Source organism: Orcinus orca, chromosome 3 (genome assembly GCF_937001465.1).
Source record: "Orcinus orca chromosome 3, mOrcOrc1.1, whole genome shotgun sequence".
Classification (NCBI taxonomy): Eukaryota; Metazoa; Chordata; class Mammalia; order Artiodactyla; family Delphinidae; genus Orcinus; species Orcinus orca.
This window is the reverse complement of record NC_064561.1, coordinates 27,008,875-27,028,901: the sequence shown is the minus strand read 5'-3', so window position 1 is coordinate 27,028,901 and position 20,027 is coordinate 27,008,875. Positions and strand designations below refer to the sequence as shown.

The 20,027-nt window shown below is 36.9% G+C and overlaps 1 protein-coding gene across 5 annotated transcripts in view; it reads right to left on the bottom strand.

Moving 5' to 3' along the window:
- The window catches only part of UBTD2 (ubiquitin domain containing 2), a 54,639-nt gene that overhangs the window by 19,435 nt on the left and 15,177 nt on the right, over nucleotides 1-20,027 (bottom strand). The window contains exon 2 of one of the 5 annotated variants that reach the window (XM_033432076.2): nucleotides 17,263-17,336. The exons of 3 other annotated variants lie outside the window; for them this stretch is intronic. In XM_033432076.2, coding sequence (XP_033287967.1) covers nucleotides 17,263-17,336 — 74 coding nt within the window. Of the gene's footprint in view, nucleotides 1-17,239; nucleotides 17,337-20,027 lie in introns of those variants that run through there. One more of the 5 variants, XM_049708101.1, reaches the window with a different exon arrangement.

The following is a 20,027-nucleotide window of genomic DNA, read 5'->3' as shown; positions in this document are numbered from 1 at the left end:
AAACATTTAGGGTTGTTATGAGGATTTAATAAATTAACACTGTATAGCACTTACAGTAATGATAGATATATAATAAAACTACAGTAAGTGCTTGTTAAATAAAAATAACTTTGGAAGTATATATGAATTTTTAAATCTTCAAACATTTTTGCAAAAATATACAGACTAAGTCTTTTTTCTTTTCATGATTTCTGAACAGAACCTGACATTCTGAGACCATAAAACAAAGTACCTTCCTTAACTTTTCCTTACCGAAAAAAAAAAAAAGAAACAAAAGATTAATAAAGAAATTAATTTTTTTTAAAAACCTAAGTTATTTCAGAAAACACCCTTTTTTCCCTATCAATACACATTTACTTTCAAAACTTTGCCAAAAACTCACCCTTCTCAGAAGCCTCTTGATAACATTCATCTACGCCTTATCTTCTCTTTCCTTGTAACCTTTCAACATTTCTTCCCAAAGATGTGACAAATAAATAGATCTAACATGTAAAAACCCCAAGAAAGATTTGCTTCTTAGAGCTAAATATCGATAAGAAACACAATCTTAAATATTTTTACTCCACAACTGAATGCTTTTTGCAACTCATTTTGACATTTTATTGGTAAAAAACAATGATCTCTGAAGTGAAGTATGTTTGTAATTGTTTTCCTGCCTTTGGTTCCTCTTTTGAAAACTGATTTAATATCGGGACTCTTCAAATGAAGTAAGGAGAGGCCATTAATGCACAGGTACTGTAGATATCACAATATGACTCAAGAAATAATAGCTTTAACAGACTGAAAACTCAAAGAGTTTTCCTAACACAACATTCAGGTAAAAAAAACCTGAATATTTAAAAAGATCACAATCAAAGGGAAAAATGTTGTTCAGAAGAATTCTGAAGACTTTAAAGCAACACGGAATAGAACTCGGATAATGCACCTATTTTAGATTGATTATAGTCTTAAAATCGTGAAAATGAAAGGGAAATTTTTCTGTCACTTCAAGAGTTAAGAATAGATCCTACAGAACCCTTCTGTAACAGATTGTGCTAGCTTAAAAGGATAGTTGTAAAATATTTTATTCTCACGTAAATTTAGAATACACTATATATACACATACGCATATATATATTCCCTAAGGCAACTAACTGCCAAAATAAAAATAGGGATATGGGGCTTAAAATGCCTAAAATACGAGCATCAACATGCCAACAGTCAATACCAAACCCATATCTGCTCTACTGTCTGAGAATTGAGAGGTGGAAGAGACCTTAGATGGTTTGAGCAACCTTACTATTTGACAGAAGACCTAACGAGGATAAATGACTTGCTCAAGGTCAAAAAGAGCCAAGACTAGAACCCAGATGACTAGATTCAAAGGCCAGAGCTCTCTTTGCATTATAGCACTCCATGTCTTACCAGAGCTGAGAAGTATGTTTTCTTTTACAAACCAAATCAATTATGAAGGTTCACTCAAAATAAAGCATGTGTTGAGCTGTTTTTCTAGTATCACTCATCCATCTTTCACGGGCTTCATTATGACCAATGGAATGTCTCTGGTACGACAAAGGAAAAGCTAACCAAGCAGCACCAGCTCCCCAACTCCATCCAATTTACCACCTAATTCATTTCTTTGGAGATATACTCACCGAAGAAGAATCATATAAGGAAAGAGGTAATGCAGTTTTCTGGCCTGTCAGCTTCAACTTACAAAGTACTCAGCATCTATACCACATTAGGCACTAAAGATCACATGTATGCATATTTACTTAAGTAACTTAGATACATCATTTTTTTATGCTACAATTTAATACTAAATAGAAATGAGAACTTTGATTGTACTTCTACCCTAAAGCTTATAAAAATTAAGCAACTAGAGCATAATTTTAAAGGCATATAATAATTTCTAATGTTGTTTGAGCTACCTTTATTGAGGGGGGAAAAATCAACATAATGACCTCACATCGACTTCCTGGCCCTGTTTCTCAGAGTATAAGTCTACTTACCAATGGTCTGAGCATACAAACAGGCAAAAGGAGAGCCTAACTACAACATAATGTTTCAAAGACTTTTTTAATGGATGAGTCTTATTAGAAATGTTACAAAAACATACAATTAAATCACACACACAAAACAACTTTATTAAAAAGGGCAACATTACATAAAATTGGGACTAAGAATATGGTCACCTAACACCAGCACACTGTACCTTTTAAGTAATACATTAAACTTTCAGATGGTTCATTCTACTGAGGGGTAGGGAGGTGGGGAATGGCTTTATCCAGCATTACATTCTTTGGAATGCAGGGACCTTTTCTTCTCTCAATTTACGGGCAGTCTGGGGGAGGGAAGCACACACAAGTCAAGGATGCCCACAATTTCCACTATTATCTAACACTGTGTTGAAAGTACTAGCCAGCACAAGCAGACAGAACAAAACAATTAGAAGTATAAGAACCAGAAAGGAAGAAAACCGTCTCTAACTGCAAATGATATGATGGGTATGACTGGAAAATACAAGAAAATCAGTGCTAAAATGAAATGATAAAAGAAATTAACATAGTAACAGGATATAAAATGTAGGCCTTCTTATATACATAAAATACCCAGCTAGAAGATGCAATGGATGAAAAGGTGCTGTTTATAATAGAAACATAAAAGATATAATACTCGGAATGCAACAACTCAGAAAAACTTTTTTAAAATCCATGAAAGATGCAAAAGTAGACTTGAACAAAATGAAGACATCTCTTGTACTTGGACTTCAACATTATAAAAATGTCAATCCTTCTAAAGTTAACACCTACATTTAACATGATTCCAGTGAAAATAATTTTTTCAAAACTTTTTCTCATGCTAGATGAGTTGATACTAAAATACATACAGGGGACTTCCCTGGTGGTGCAATGGTTAAGAATCCGCCTGCCAATGCAAGGGACACGTGTGTGATCACTGGTCCAGGAAGATCCCACATGCCGTGGAGCAACTAAGCCTGTGTGCCACAACTACTGAGCTTGTGCTCTAGAGCCTGCGAGCCACAACTACTGAGCCTACGTGCCACAACTACTGAAGCCCATGCTCCTAGATCCTATGCTCCACAACAAAGAGAAGTCACAGCAATGAGAAGCCTGTGCACCGCAATGAAGAGTAGCCCCCTCTCACCACAACTAGAGAAAGCCTGCACACAGCAACAAAGACCCAATGCAGCCAAAAATAAATAAAATTAAATGAATAAAAATTTTAAAAATTAAATAAAAGGGAAAAATAAGAAGAAAGGTTCTTTCTTACTGACAAATGCTGGTAATAAACAAAGAAAAGAATGACATATTTAAAAGAATCATTCTTTAGAACCCCATAACTGATTCAGGTAAGGATTATCGATAAATATACTAAAGCATCATGGGTAACAGGATACGCAGGGTGTCAGAGGATCACCCCAAAATATTGTGAACTGCTAAGGAGAAATTACACTGTAGATTCCTGACATTCCTGACATTTGGTCAAGTGACCAAACTTAGTCTCCTGATGTGCTGCAATATGAAGTAAACAGAACAAAAATGAAGTGTTCTTACCCAAAATGTTTAACTTGACTCTAATTAAACTTCTAAACCTAACTTCTCATTTATAGGAAATACAAAGACTAAAGGAAAAAGTTAAAACATTTTCAGACATTGCCAAACATCCCCTGGAGGGTAAAACTGTCCCCAGTTGAGAAACACTGGTCTACACCAAATGAGACAAAATATGAACTTTGGTTGAAACCCGGAATGGAAAAAAGTTATAAAGATAATCTGGGACAACTAGATAAATCTAAATAAGAATAGATAATAGATGTCATTAAGAAATTACTTTAACATTTTCCTAGGGGAATTCCTTGGTGGCACAGTGGTTAAGAATCCGCCTGCCAATGCAGGGAACGTGGGTTCGAGCCCTAGTCCGGGAAGATCCCACATGCCACGGAGCAACTAAGCCCATGCGCCACAACTACTGAGCCTGCACTCTAGAGCCCACGAGCCACAACTACTGAGCCCACATGCCTAGAGCCCACGCTCCAGAACAAGAGAAGCCACCACAATGAGAAGCCTGCACACCAGAACGAAGAGTAGCCCCCATTCGCCAAGGAGAGAAAGCCTGCGTGCAGCAACGAAGATCCAACGCAGCCAAAATAAAGAAAGAAAAAAATTTTGTAATGACACAGCAAAATAGTCTTATTCATGAAGTAGAGGCATGCTGAAATTTTTAGAAGTGTTACAATGTCTACAACTTTCATTGGTTCAGCTGTTAAAATGGGGAGTGTGCCTGTATATATACAAAACATACATATACACACATACAAAAGAGAGAAAAAATGTGAATAAAGCAAAACGTTGGCTACAAATTTACACGGAAAGTACATGTGTACTCATTTACCATTATGTTTACACAACTGTTGAAGCTCCCCATATTTGATTTTAATAAAAGATAAAGGAATTATACATTTAAGATACAAAGCATATAAATCAGAAGCTGAATCCTTGCTACTCAAACTCCCAGTTTCAGAGTCCTCTTTAGGTATGGCTTTTAGGCACATACCTAATCCTCATATATTCCCATATCCAGATTCCAACGCCAACCCTGAGCACTGAAGCTTGTTGGGACCATCTACAATTTAGAACACAACAACTGAAGGGAGATCTGGAAAACTCAAAACAAAAGCAACAGAAGTATTGAACAGTTATTACTTAAACTCTCATCTGTGGGACAGTGCTTTTTTGGAATAAAGAATTAATAAATCAGCAATAACATTTTAAAAGAACATTAAATAATTATAAAACAGCCAATTTTGGGCTTCCCTGGTGGCAAAGTGGTTAAGAATCTGCCTGCCAATGCAGGGGACATGGATTCAAGCCCCAGGCCGGGAAGATCCCACATGTCACAGAGCAGCTAAGCCTGTGCGCCACAAATACTGAAGCCTGTGTGCCTAGAGCCCGTGCTCCGCAACAAGAGAAGTCACTGCAATGAGAAGCCTGCACACCGCAACAAAGAGTAGCCCCCACTCGCAGCAACTAGAGAAAGCCCATGCACAGCAACGAAGACCCAACACAGCCATAAGTAAATAAAGAAATAAATAAGAATTTTTTTAAAAAACAGCCAATTTACCAAGAAGACATAACTTCATAAATATGTATGCACCTAACAATAGGGTTTCAAAGTGCATGAAGAAAAAACTGAATTAAAGGAGAAACAGACCATCCTAAAATTATACTTAAATATTTTAAATTCTTCTATTAGTAACTTATAGAACAATAAGCCAGAAAATCAGCACGAATACAGAAGACCTGAACATTATCAACAAACTTGACTTAAATGACACTGATAGGAAACCCCACCCAACAAAAAGAGAACATACATTCTTACCAAGTGTATATACAGGCCATTCACCAAGACAGATTATACAAACCTTAAAAGAAGTCATACAAAGTATGCTCTACAACCATAATTAAATTAAATTAGAAATTAATAACATAAAGATACATGGAAAATCCCCAAATAACTATAAATTAAATAATACACATATAAATAAATCATGAGTCAAAGGGAAATTAGAAAATAACTTGAATGGAATGAAAATGAAAATACAATATATCAAAACTCTAGGATGGACTTCCCTGGCGGCACAGTGGTTATGAATCTGCCTGCCAATGCAGGGGACAAAGAAAAGAAAAAGAGCAGAAACCAAAGAAATTGAAAACAGAAAAATACAGAAAAATCATAAAAGCAAAAGCTGATTCTTTAAAAATATCAAACTGATAAATCTCTACCTAGACTGATCAAGAAAAAAAGAAGACAAATACTACCAATATCAGGAATGAAAGAGGTAATATCACTATAGACCCAACAGATACTAAAGCGGTAACAAAGGAATATCTATCTATTCACGAAGAAAACAATTACTTGACTAGCTCTGTATATACTAGCTGTCTATATACTAAAGACATTGCATTGTTGCAACGAAGAAAAGTCCAAGTCCAAATGGTTTCACTATTGAATTCTATCAACATACAAGGAAGAGATAATACTAATTACTCACAATCACTTTCAGAAAACAAAAGAGAAGGGAACACTAAGTCAATTTATGAGGCCATGACTGCACTGATAACAACACCAGACAAATATAAGAAAACTATCAACAAATATGCCTCATAAACATAGATGCAGAGATGCAGACTTAAAGACCTTATCAATCATATAAGAACTGAAAGAATTCATCACCTACATACCTGTACCACAGGAAATATCAGAAGTCTTTTGGGGACTTCCCTGGTGGCACAGTGGTTAAGAATCCACCTACCAATGCAGGAGACACAGGTTCAATCCCTGGTCCAGGAAGATCCCACATGCCACGGAGCAACTAAGCCTGTGCGCCACAACTACTGAGCCTGTGCTCTAGAGCCTGTGAGCCACAACTACTGAGCCTGCATGCCACAACTACTGAAGCCCGCATGCCTAGAGCTTGTGCTCCGCAACAAGAGAAGCCACCGCAATGAGAAGCACACGCACCACAATGAAGAGCAGCCCCCGCTCGCCACAACTAGAGAAAGCCCGTGCACAGCAACAAAGCTCCAAGCAGCCAAAAATTTAAAAAAAAAAAAAAAATCCTTTGGGCAGAAATAAAATGATAACAGATGGAAATATGAATCTACATAAAGGAATGGGGAGCACCAGAAATGGATAACTACATGAATAAAAACATTATTATTCATATTGCCTTAAAAAAAATTGGGTTGGCCAAAAACTTTGTTCAGGTTTTTCCATAAGATGTTACAGAAAAACCTGAACTAACTTTTTGGCCGACCCAATAACTGAGTGATATCATCGGAAAAGGAGTAAGGACTTCCAAAAACTCCTCCTCCATTAATACAATGAGAACATTGGCAAAAACTCAAACTTCTTCAGTATTTTGGAAATTAACCAAAGACCTGCAACAATCCAGGGAACATTTATTCTTTCTTATTCAAGAAAAATAGCTGAATTTTGGTTAAAAAAAAAAAAAACTGTATGTGGTATTTAAGCATACCCTAGGCCCATCCCCCTCTCCTCAGCTCCAGGGTAGCCTTGAAAACCAACAGATAGCAATACAATGAAAGCCACCAACTCAGCAGCCACATGAAGGGTCAAAACAGGGTTGGTACTCTTTAAAAGCCCCATCTGCAGAGAATTGTCATTTTTTGGCCTATCTGAAAGTTCTTTAGAAAATACTACTCATAAAGCTTGTCCTTATTTGACCTGACTTAGAGATAACCCAGTATGAACAGCCTTTTCCTGGGGGCATTTGTCAAAAACAATCAGCAGCAATTGTTTAACACTGTACCTGCATGGGGCAATGAAAAATTTAGACCAAGAAGCTAATCAAAGCTGCAGAATGAGATGTCCAGAAAATATGACATACTTTTGGGGATCTAAAAGGTTACACATATGCATATAACTGTGTACACACAGGGCCATGCATTCAGGAAAGACCTGAGAAGGTCCTACACTCTCACTTATGACTGAATATTGAGGCTCTGTGCACAAAGGAAGTAAGAGCTAAGGAAACTGCCTTAGTTTTGAAAGTAGACCCTAATATGAACATAGGGCCACTCAGCAAAGAATAGGAGACTTACTCGTTCTAGGCTGTTAAGGAAATCTGTACAATCATTAGCTTACCACTAAGCTAATTAAGCAGAGATTTCACTGGCTACACCTAACAAGGAATATAAACTTTACAGAATAAGTTCAGGAAAGTCAGTAAACAAAAAGCAACAACAATAACAAACCCTGAGGGAGAAGGGAGAATCTAATTTCCGGGGTTGCCATATATTAAACGTCTAGTTTTCAACCAAAAATTATGAGGCATGCAAACAAACAAGAAAGTATGGCCCACACATGGGAAAAAAGGCAGATAATAGAAACTGTCACTGAGGAATAGGAAGCCCAAGCATTGGACTTACTAGCCAAAGATTTTAAATCAGCTATTTTAAATATGTTCAAAAACCTGAAGGAAATCATGTGTAAAGAACTAAAGCAATGAGAATTAAGTCTCAACAAAGAGATGAAAATTAGTTTTTAAATTATGGAGTTGAAAAGTACAATAACAAATGAAAAATTCACTAGAAAGGCTCAATAGTATATTTGAGCAGGCAGAAGAAAGAATCAGTGAACTTGAAGATAGGTCAACTGAAGTGACCTTGTCTGAGGAACATAAAAGAAAAAACGAATGAAAAAAAATGAACAGCTCAAGTGGGGCACTGTCAAGATTACCAATAGGGCTTCCCTGGTGGCGCAGTGGTTGAGAGTCCGCCTGCCGATGCAGGGGACACGGGTTCGTGCCCCGGTCCGGGAAGATCCCACATGCCGCGGAGCGGCTGGGCCCGTGAGCCATGGCCGTTGAGCCTGCGTGTCCGGAGCCTGTGCTCCGCGACGGGAGAGGCCACAACAGTGAGAGGTCCGCGTACCACAAAAAAAAAAAAAAAAAAGATTACCAATATACACACAATGAGAGTCCTAGAAGAAGGGAGAGAAACGGGTAGAAAGAATATTGGAAGAAATAATGGCTGAAAACTCATATTTCATGAAAAAGATCAATCTACACATGCAAAAAACTCAACAAACTCAGAGATCACCACCTAGACGCATCATAATTAAGCTGTCAAAAGTCAAAGATAAAGAATCTTGAGGGACTTCCCTGGTGGTCCGGTGGGTAAGACTCTGCGCTCCCAATGCAGGGGGCCCAGTTCTATCACTGGTCGGGGAACTAGATCCCGCATGCATGCTGCAACTAAGAAGTCCGCATGCTGCAACCAAGAGCCCACATGCTGCAACTACAGGTCGCACATGCTGCAATGAAGATCCCACATGCTGCAACTAAGACCCCACATGCTGCAACTAAGACCCAGTGCAGCCAAAATAAATAAATAAATAAATATTTTTAAAAAAACATTTTAAAAAAAAGAATCTTGAAAGAACAAGAAGTAACTCCTCACATACAAGCATCCTCAAAAAGTTTAACAACTGATTTCTTATCAGAAGCCATGGAGGACAGAAAGCATTGGGACAACATACTAAAAGTAATGAAAGGAAGAGTGTGTCAACCAAGAATTCTACATCCAGAAAAAAGTATCCTTTGAAAATTAAAGAGAAAATAAAACATTCCCAGATAAGCAAAAACTGAAAGGATTTGTTGGCAACAGACCAGCTCTGCAAAAAATACAACAGGGAGTCTTCAGGCTGAAATAAAGGATACTAGACAGTAACTTGAATACACATTAAGAAATAAAGACCAGGAATCCCCTGGCAGTCCAGTGGTTTGGTTAGGGCTTCGCGCTTCCACTGCGGGGGGCACAGGTTTGATCCCTGGTCGAGGAACTAAAATTCCACATGCCACACAGAGGGAGGGAGAGAGGGAGGGAGGGAGGGATGGAGGGAGGGAGAGAGGGAGGGAGGGATGGAGGGAGGGATGGAGGGAGGGAGGAAGGAAGGAAGGAAGGGAGGAAGGAAGGAAAAGAAAATCAGTAACATTACACAGGTCAATATAAAAGACAGCATATGTGTATTTTTTTCTTTGTAACGTTTCCTCCTATTTGATTTTAAAGACAATTGTATAAAAAATAATTTAAAATTTGTGTTGATGAGCATACAACATTTAAAGATGTAATATGTATATCAATAACAGCCCAAAGAAGGTGGGAGGGAATGGAGCTGTATAAGTTTTTATATGCTACTGAAATTAGGCTGGTTTCAATCAGAACCAAATTGTTATAAATTAAGATATTAATTATAATCCCCAGAGCAAGAAACAGGAAAATGACTCAAAATATATAGTAAAAAAAAATTTAAAGGGAATTAAAGTGATACACTAGAAAATATCTATTTAACACAAAAGAAGGCACTAATGCAGGGATGTAAGTAAAAAGGAATAAGACATACAGCAAAAAAACAGCAAAATGACAGGTGTAAATCCTATCTTACTAGTAATTACATGAAATATAAATATTAAGCATTCCAATCAAAATGTTGAAATTTGCAGAATAGACCAAAAAACACAATCTAACTGCATGCTGTCTACAAAGAGACATTTTAGATTAAAAAACACATTTAAGTCGAAAGCAAAAGGATGGAAAAAGATATATCATGCAAGCAGTTATCAAAAGTGGAGTGGCTATATTTATATCAGACAAAATAGACTTTAAGACAAAAATTTTTACTAACAAAGATAAAGAAGGACATTCATAATAAATGTGTCAATTCATCAGGAAGACGTAACAATTACACACATATATGCACATACCAACAGAGCTCCAGAATATATGAAGGAAATATTGACATAACTAAAGGGAGAAATAGTTCTACAATAATAGTTAGAAACTTCAATACTCTAATTTTCAATAATGGGCAGAATATCTAGATAGAGTATCAATACAGAAACAGAGGACTTAATATTATAAACCAGTTAAACCTAATATACATATATACAGTCCACCCGAGCATTCAAACACAGGTTTCAATGCTCAGGTCTACTTTTATGCAGATATTTTTCAATAGAAAATACCTCTGTACTACATGGTCTATGATTGGTTGCATCCACAAATGTGAAGGAGCCACAGATGCAGAGGACCAACTATAAATTATATACAGATCAACCCCACTTGTTCAGGGTCTACATATATAGAACACTCTGCCCAGCCTAATAAGTTAGGTCACAAAACAAGTCTCAATAAACTTTAGATGAAATCATACGACATATCTTCTCTGACCACAATGGAATAAAGCTAGGAATTAATAACAGAAAGAAAACTGGAAAATTCACAAATATATGGAAATTAAGCAACACACTATTATACAACCAATGGACCAAATAAGATATCAAAAAGAAAATGAGAAAATACATTAAGACAAATGAAAACAAAAACGCAAATACAAAAACTCATGGGATGCAGGATCTTCCCTGGTGGTCCAGTAGGTAAGAATCCGTGCTCCCAATGCAAGGGGCCTGGGTTCGATCCCTGGTCAGGGAACTAGATCTCACATGCATGCTGCAACTAAGAGTCCACATGCCGCAACTAGGCCCATATGCCACAACTAAAGATCCTGCATGCCACAACTAAACATGCTGCAATGAAGATCCCGCATGCTGCAACTGAGAACCAGCACAGGCCAAATAAATAAATAAATAAATCACCTCATGGGATGCACCAAAAACAGCGCTCGGAGGGAAGTCTCCAACTATAAACATCTACATTAAAAAAGAAGACAGGGCTTCCCAGGTGGCGCAGTGGTTGAGAGTCCGCCTGCCGATGCAGGGGACACAGGTTCGTGCCCCAGTCCGGGAAGATCCCACATGCCGCGGAGTGACTGGGCCCATGAGCCATGGCCGCTGAGCCTGCGCATCCGGAGCCTGTGCTCCGCAACGGGAGAGGCCACAGCAGTGAGAGGCCTGCGTACCGCAAAAAAAAATAAAATAAAAATAAAAAAGAAGACAGATCTTAATCAATAACCCAACTTTACACCTTAAGGAAGAGCAAAGTAAACCCAAAGCTACTACTGACCTTACAGAAATAAAAAATATAAGAGAATACTAGAATACTATGAATTGTTGTACACCAACAAATTAAATAACCTAGATGAAATGGACAAGTTCCTAGAAACACAAAATTATCAAAACTGACTTAAGAAGAAATAGAAAATCTCAACAGACTTATAACAAGTAAAGAGACTGAATCAATAACCAAAATCCTCCCAAAAAAGAAAAGCCCAGGACCAGATGGCTTCACTGGTGCATTTTACCAAACATTTAAAGAAGAATTAACACCAATTCTTCTCAAATGCTTCCAAAAAAATAGAAGAGGAGGGAACACTTTCTAACTCATTCTATGAAGCCAGCATTCCCTAACCAAAGCCAGACAAATACAATACAAAAAACCTACAGACCAATATCCTTAAGACAGATGCAAAATCCTCAACATAATACTTGCAAACTGAATCCAACAGCATATTAAAAAGATTATGCACCATGACCAAGTGGGATTTATCCCATGAATGCAAGACTGATTCAGCATAGAAAATCACTGTAATATGCCATATTAATAAAACAAAGGAGGGAACTCCCTGGTGGTCCAGTGGTTAGTACTCAGCACTCTCACTGCCATGAGCCCAGGTTCAATCCCTGGTAGGGGAACTAAGATCCTGCAAGCTGCATGGCATGGCCAAAAAATAAATAAATAAAATTTAAAAACAAAGGAAAAAACCCACGTGATCATCTCTATGACTGCAGACAAAGCACCTGACAAAACCCAATACGCTTTCATGATAAAACACTCATAAAGCTAGGAATAGACAGGAACTTCTGTGACATGATAAAAGGTCTTTATGAAAACTCACAGCTCACATCATACTCAATGAAGAAACAAATTGAAAGTTGCCCCCCAAGATCAAGAAGCTAAGAAACTCTTATTGCTGTTGTGAGGGGGAAGGAGGGAGGGAGTGAGGGAGGGAGGTAGGGAGGGAGGGAGGAAGAGGGAGACCCTCTAAGTATTGCTGTGCTTTACTGTACAATCAAGCAAAAAAAAGTTACTATTCTTTGGAAATTCAAAGCTTTTTAATTCCGACATGTTTGAATTACATAAGAGGATATACAAAAACATCATTTAAATATCTGCAATGATGATGATCATTAAATACCTGCACTACATACAATGGAAAGAAACTAGCCCATTTCAAACAAGGAGTTCTATGAGACATTCAAAATCTTAAGAGCATAGTTATCACTGTGCATGATGGTATAACTATAAAGTAATGAGACTGCCTATCAAATGCCACACCTAAAACAAGTTATGTATAATCACTATGTATTTACACAAATATATTCTGAGTAGGTACTGTTGATGAGGCACTATAAGGCCAAAAAATACACTGAAAGGTATAATATAATTTGGAGAACCAAATTTTCACTATTCAAAAGAAGTACTACAACAAAAAAAAAGGAAGGAAAGCAGACAGACATGTATCAGCTCATTTGTACAAAAGGAAACAGAAGGATAAATCAGAAACCAATGGTACTGGTTACTTACAGAGGGTGAGTGGAAATGCAATGGAAATAATGGAAAGATGGGTAAGAGATAGAAATGAATAAGGGTTACACTTCTGAGTATACCTTTTTGCCTAGTTCTAACTTACACTTCTGAGTATACCTATTTGCCTAGTTCTAACTTTTAGAACTATGTTAACATTACACATACTCAAACAAGCAAACAAAATCAACAAGAGGGGGAAAACTAAAAATGGAACACAACTAGAAATCAATGAATTTAACTGTATTTCAAAGGATTAAAAAACTACATTAAAAGGGTGTGTACCTAACCCAACATTTGAACACAGTAATTTTACCCTTAGGCTACAGACATAAAGAACTGTAAACAAATACTGAACTCTAGTTAGTAGTTTTGTTTTCCACAATGAAATATATTAGCAATTCCAAACTATTCTATGTATATTCTCAGACTGAGTAAACAAGTAAATACACTGCGGAAATTGGGAGCCAGGTTTCTTTATTCTAAGAGAATTATAAATATGGACAGGGAAAGGCTAGAATGAACCCTGTACCATTAGACTGAATGAGAGAGATCAGTATGAACTCATTGTTTTTAATATATAAAAAGGTACAGATGTGTGTTATACACATGTATATATCATATATCTCTGTATCTCCTATATAGCTTAGGGATATATAGGCTATATATAAATATGTATCCTAGCTCTTTCCACTGTGAGGATCTAGAGGCAAAGACACTCCAATAGCACCAAACACACCTGCATTCTAGATTTTGGCTTCTAAGTATCATTCTCCACTAAAAGGAACCAGGGGTCTCTGGCTGATTCCAGGGCTCTGACAAGTAAAATACAAAATGAAACTGGAACATCTTGTTATGTCAGAAAACAAGTAAGTGATCAAGAATAATGAAGTCATGTCAAAAGAATGTAGAGGCCAGCTTGGCGGAGCTCCCACTGGCCAATCTGGTACAATTTGAGCATCAAAATAAATAACAATAGTAACAGATTATACCCCCATGGAATAAAAAAGAAAACCATGAGTCCATACCAATGTAAATAAGTAAGCAAATAGGGAAGATGAGAGCTCTTTCTTACATTAAAATGCTGATTAATAAATATAAAATACTGAAATTAGAAAAATCACAATTTGACAACCACCATAATTATTTAAGGCAAGAATTACCAATGGATGATAAAACTAGTGACTGTTTGATAAGAAACAAAATATTTACATAGACTCAGTCTTCCTACTAGATACTTATTATTTGCAGAGGGAAAAACAGTAACTTTGCAGGGAAGAATCTTGGCTGGCACCATAAGTGATTAAAGTTAACATCACCAATAACGGGAAAAGCAGACATTATATGACCCCTGACATGATGCACTAAGGACACAATCTCACTTCTGTGGTAGTCTTATCCAGACTGCATAATAATGGAGGAACCTAAGCATGAGGAAACATCAGACAAATTCCAATTGATGAACATTCTGCAAAATAACTGGCACGTACTTTTCAAAATGCCAACGTCGTGAAAAGACAAAGTCTCCAGAACCGTTCCAGATTAAAGAAGACTAAAGAGGTATGACAGTTAAACACAATGAATGATCCTAGGTGATTTTCTCTGAATATTAATGAAGACAATGGAGAACTCTGAATAAAATCTAGAGTAAATATTATTTCAATATTCATTTCTTGATTTTGATTATTATATTGTGGTTATATGAATGTCCTTTTTCTTAGGAAATACACACTAAAGTATTTAGGGGTAAAAGGGTTTATTGTGTGCAACTTAAAACAGCTCAAGAAAATTTAAGTATTTACACACATGCATGTATATATAAAGAGGATGACAAAGCAGCTGTGATAAAATGTTAACATTTGAGGAAATTCGGATGAAGGGTACCAGAACTTCTTTGTACTGTTTTTGCAACTTTTCTGAAGTCCAATGTTATCTTTAAATAAAGTGAAAAAGAAAAAAAAAGACCTGTGACCCTTTGATAATCCCTTGGATATAGATTTGGATTTGGTACAACAACTATGATATTAACTTAGATTTCACTTGGCCCCCAAAACCCATGACACCCTAAAGGTGCTGATTGTGTCTTGACAGAATTAGACACTTTGAGACTTTCCTTGACCAACTCAAAATTCTTCAGGAAAAGAAGAAAAGTTCCTGTAAGCATTTCAGAAACCCTGTAGGGAATGATCCCTACTACTCTGACAGTTACATCACAGGTGAAGGCAGCAGTTTGCCAAAAATGTTGCTTTTCTCAGAGAAAATAACAATAGTCAACAGAGAATGCATACTGTGGTCCAGCCACTGTGCAGAGTGCACTCTATATACCACCCCACTCAATCCTCTCAATAACTCTAGTGTAATCTCTATCTTAAAATGAGGAAACAAACTTAAGAAGGTAAAGTATCTAGGTGGGGAGGAGGATAAGGGAGACGACAATAATAATATGTTTCATAGGATTGTTACAAAGATTTAATGAGGTAATATTTCTCACACAATTAGAACAGTGCCTGGAACATAAAAAACAATACCTAAATGTCTGTTAAATGAATAAATATAAAAAATATCCCAAAGATCATAAAGCTAAATGGTATAGCTGGGATTTAAACCTAGACTAACTCCAAGGTTCATATTCTTAGCCACTAGGACTATGGTGTCTCATGGTTTTAAGAATTACTAGAAAAAGTGTTCAACATGGTCCCAGACTTTCACCTACAAAGTGAAACTACATGATCAATCCATCTCTAAGGTCTTGGGGTTCCATGAGGTTTCAAAGCTGTGAACCAGTACTTAAGATGGCATAGCAAGTTGGCATCGATCTGAAGTGCCCAAACAACACGCTATTTCCCAGACACTAATTACCAAAAGCATGTTGGTGCCTGTCCCAAGCCCAGTGCCAAAATTAGTACTGTTTCCTGAGAAAGATACTAGCAGTCCATACAATTCTTTATTCAAGATGGTTTCCCTTTTCAATCTGAAAAGTTTCCTTTGCTTGAGAAATTCTAATGTTTTTAAGAGCCTGCCAAAGATGTAGGTAAACATACTTTACTTGAAATTTGTGTTCCTCTACCAAGTCCTTCTCCTTGAATGGGATTCTAAGTGCAAAGAACTCTTGCTTTTAAGAACAGGTAAGAATCCAAGAGTAGGTAGAGCAGAACCATAGAAAATAATGATATTTTGGCTTGTCTAAGATCTTGCCACAAAATCCATAAAGCAGAACTGGGGCTCAAACATCAAATTCTCTATCAAGTTAAAAAGAAAGTGATATCTGATGCAAACAATCAAAGTGACAGAAAAAATACTAGAAAGTGTATTGCCTTTGGGTTAGATTCGTAGGAAAAGAAATACATCTTGGATGTCATTTAATCCTTTTAAATTGCATCTATGGCTATCACTATTACAAAATCCCAAGCTTTACTTTCAGCTTATTTAACTGTTCAGAAGGAAGTAAAGAAATACTAAATTCTTGCAAACTGCCCACAAAAAAGCATCAAGCAACTTGCCAATTATAGTGTGGTATTCCTTTCTCCAGTTTACACTGCATCTCCTCACATTAAGTCCTGGAATGTGCATCTCTCACATCCTTATGATGACTCTACTAATTCCTAACTTTTAAAACAGCCAGCTCAATTTTAGAAAAAATACTGACAACACTCCCAAAATGAAAAGCTAACAATGACATACTCATTATATCCCAAAGCTAAAACATCAGTAAAGTCAAACTCTAGAAGCTGTAGCTGTGACCTCAGAAAGCACGTCACAATTTCTCTAAACATATGAACACATTTTTGCTTCACTCTCTCTTTTATACACGCAGCCATATACTCTGAGTCTGAAAGGATGTACACGAAAATGTTTACGTTAGGTCATAGGATAAGCTTTTTCTTAAACATGCTTTCTACATTTAAAAACATTTTCAGTTTTTAAAAAGATTTAAAAATGACCGTAAGTTAGTAAAAAAAGATTCATACTACACAAATTCTCATATAAAACAAAGAGATTATATATAATGTATATAATATGCATAGTATATGTCTATATATCTATGTATATGTTGTATATGTGTATAGTGTTTATGTTGTATATATATTGTATATATAATGAACATATATGTATAAGAGTGTGCATGTTATGTATAGGAATCAAAAGCTTTAATTATTCTCTTTTCTTACTTAGAAGGCAAAAGTGATCTTACAAGTGCTCCAGTCTGAACTTCTGGACAGGTATTGATTTAGTTTAGCAATGTTATAAGTAGCTTGTAGCTTATATCTAGGAATAAATGCAAAGATACTGTTAATCAATACTTTAACTATTTTAAAATTGTATAGCATTTCCCCCCCAAGATTTTACTACAAAAATAACTCACCAATGTTGTTTATACTTCCTATTTATTATTAAATCAGAACTATCAGAATTATTTCTCAACGGAAACTGAATTTTATTCTACATCTTAAGTTTCTTTAATCTCCCTCAATGTTTCGCCTGAAAATGTCTTTTCCCTCCTCTGATAAATGGTGAAACTTTCACACACGTAAGACTTTTAGTATACATCCTTGTCCCAAACTGAAAAACCTACCTCTACTACTGAAAAGTAAGTTCTGTCCCTATTTATTATTCCTTTCTTAAAATGGTTAAAGATCATCTGTGACAGAAAAAGAAAAAGGTTATTTTTCCGGTCATTTGCTTGCCCTATGCAGTTACACTGTAATTTCTAGTCAGTACACTTAGTGCTGGTATATAGAAAACAAAAATACAAACACACACAAGAACCTGTTTTCTACCCCATGATAGAGCCAATGCAAAAAGATAGTCTCCTTCTTGCCTCCAGCAGTATTTATTACATTTTATTACAGATAAGCAATTTTCCCCATTCTCAAAGCTCTTGTTACAGCTTAAGTGTCTTATTCAACGTTCAGTCTAGAAATATTGGGTATCATTTTATTGTTTCCTCAAATTCCTTTTCATTATGTCCCACTTGTTATATGTAGTGACACATCTCAATTTTTCACTTCATAGTTATGAGAATTTAAACGGTATATAAACTACTCTGAGTCATTTAAGAAGAGAGAAGTATCCATGACAAGATGCAATCATCACAAACCAAGAGCCACAAAAGCCAAATTCACGGAAGGGTTTGTTCAACAGGCCCTGTGTGTTAATTTTTGCAACACAGCAATGATCAAAGGCCCAAAAGCTGTTTAATCACCATCAAGTTAAAATTATTTCCAAGTCAAGGAAGAAATTTATTGGTGACTGCCAGAAAAAGTACAAGCTCTGATAATGAAACTGTATTATGGGACCACCATAGGTTCCCCCCTCGCCACTTCTGAATGAGACACTCCAGGTGACCAGGTGATGGATGGTTTCAGTTCCTTTTATCAGGTATAAAACCAGGAGGTGGTTTCAAATGTCCATATGCTGATATTATAAGTACAGACACTCATTCACTTCTGGGTTCCAATCCCCATCCTTAAATTTATGTATATACTAATCAGAGTGAACTTTCATGTAACCTCCTTCAACTCACCCTTCAGGACAATCAACACTCTATGATTTGAAGCAGACAGATACTCTAATACTCCACTAAGGGTGATTTAAGAGCACCCTTTATTAAAAAGACTTTATAAGCTTTCTCCAAACTAGACAAAGCCTTCTTTTCTTGTACTTTAAGGACCTGAAGGAAACTTGTTTCCCCACAAAGTTCAACTACTAAATTCAAGTCAAGCTGGAATAAAACTGAATTTTAAGCTGAAAACATTCAGTCTGGGATAGGAGGCAGAGGTAACAATGAAAAAGAAGGTAACTGAGTAAAGGGGCACAAAAGAAGATGAGCAAGATTATCACTTTTTTCCATTTGAGCCAGTTAGATAATTAAGATCTTAGTTCAAAATTTCTATCTTGTGAGATGCAATATAATTTGTTGACTAAGATCAAAGACAATTACTCACCTCATTTCTTACGGCTGCCATCTCCATTCTGGAGTATGAAGAGTCCTTAAGAACCACATTTCATTAACTTCAACTCAACTGTGTTTACTGCCATGAACGAAAACACACACACACACACACACACACACACACACACACACACACACACACACACACACACACACACACACACACACACACACACACACACACACACACACACACACACACACACACACACACACACACACTTCTGCTCCAAGGAAAGAAAAGTCAACCAAAACCCCTCCTTACCATCTGTGGAGAGAATACTGAGTTAGAAAACAGAAGACAGACACTACAGTTTGGGCTACTGTTTTTATTCCTTAATCAGATCAAAACCATCTGTGTGTCTCAGTTTCCCCCCTTCTAAAATGGCGCTATTAATATCAGCCTTCCTTAAAGTCAAAGGTTTCTTGAAAGAATCAAGAAAATGTATGTGGGACTTCCCTCGTGGCACAGTGGTTAAGAATCCACCTGCCAAAGCAGGGGACACGGGTTCGAGCCCTGGGCTGGGAAGATCCCACACGCCGCGGAGCAACTAAGCCCGTGCGCCACAACTACTGAGCCTGTGCTCTAGAGCCCGTGAGCCACAACTACTGAAGCCTGCGTGCCACAACTACTGAAGCCCGGGTGCCTAGAGCCCATGCTCCACAACAAGAGAAGCCACTGCAATGAGAAGCCTGCACACCGCAACGAAGAGTAACCCCCGCTCGCCGCAACTAGAGAAAGCCTGCGCGCAGCAACGAAGACCCAACACAGCCAAAAATAAATAAATTTATTTTAAAAAATACTTATCCAAATTGGTGAATTTTTGTGTAGCCATTTTAACATTGAAGGTGGAAGAAGAAAAAAAACATTTTCAGTATATCATGCTTTATTATTTCAAGAAACGTAAAAATGCAACTGAAACACAAAAAAAGATTTGTACAGTGTACGGGGAAGGTGCTATGACTGATCGAACGTGTCAAAAGTGGTTTGCAAAGTTTCGTGC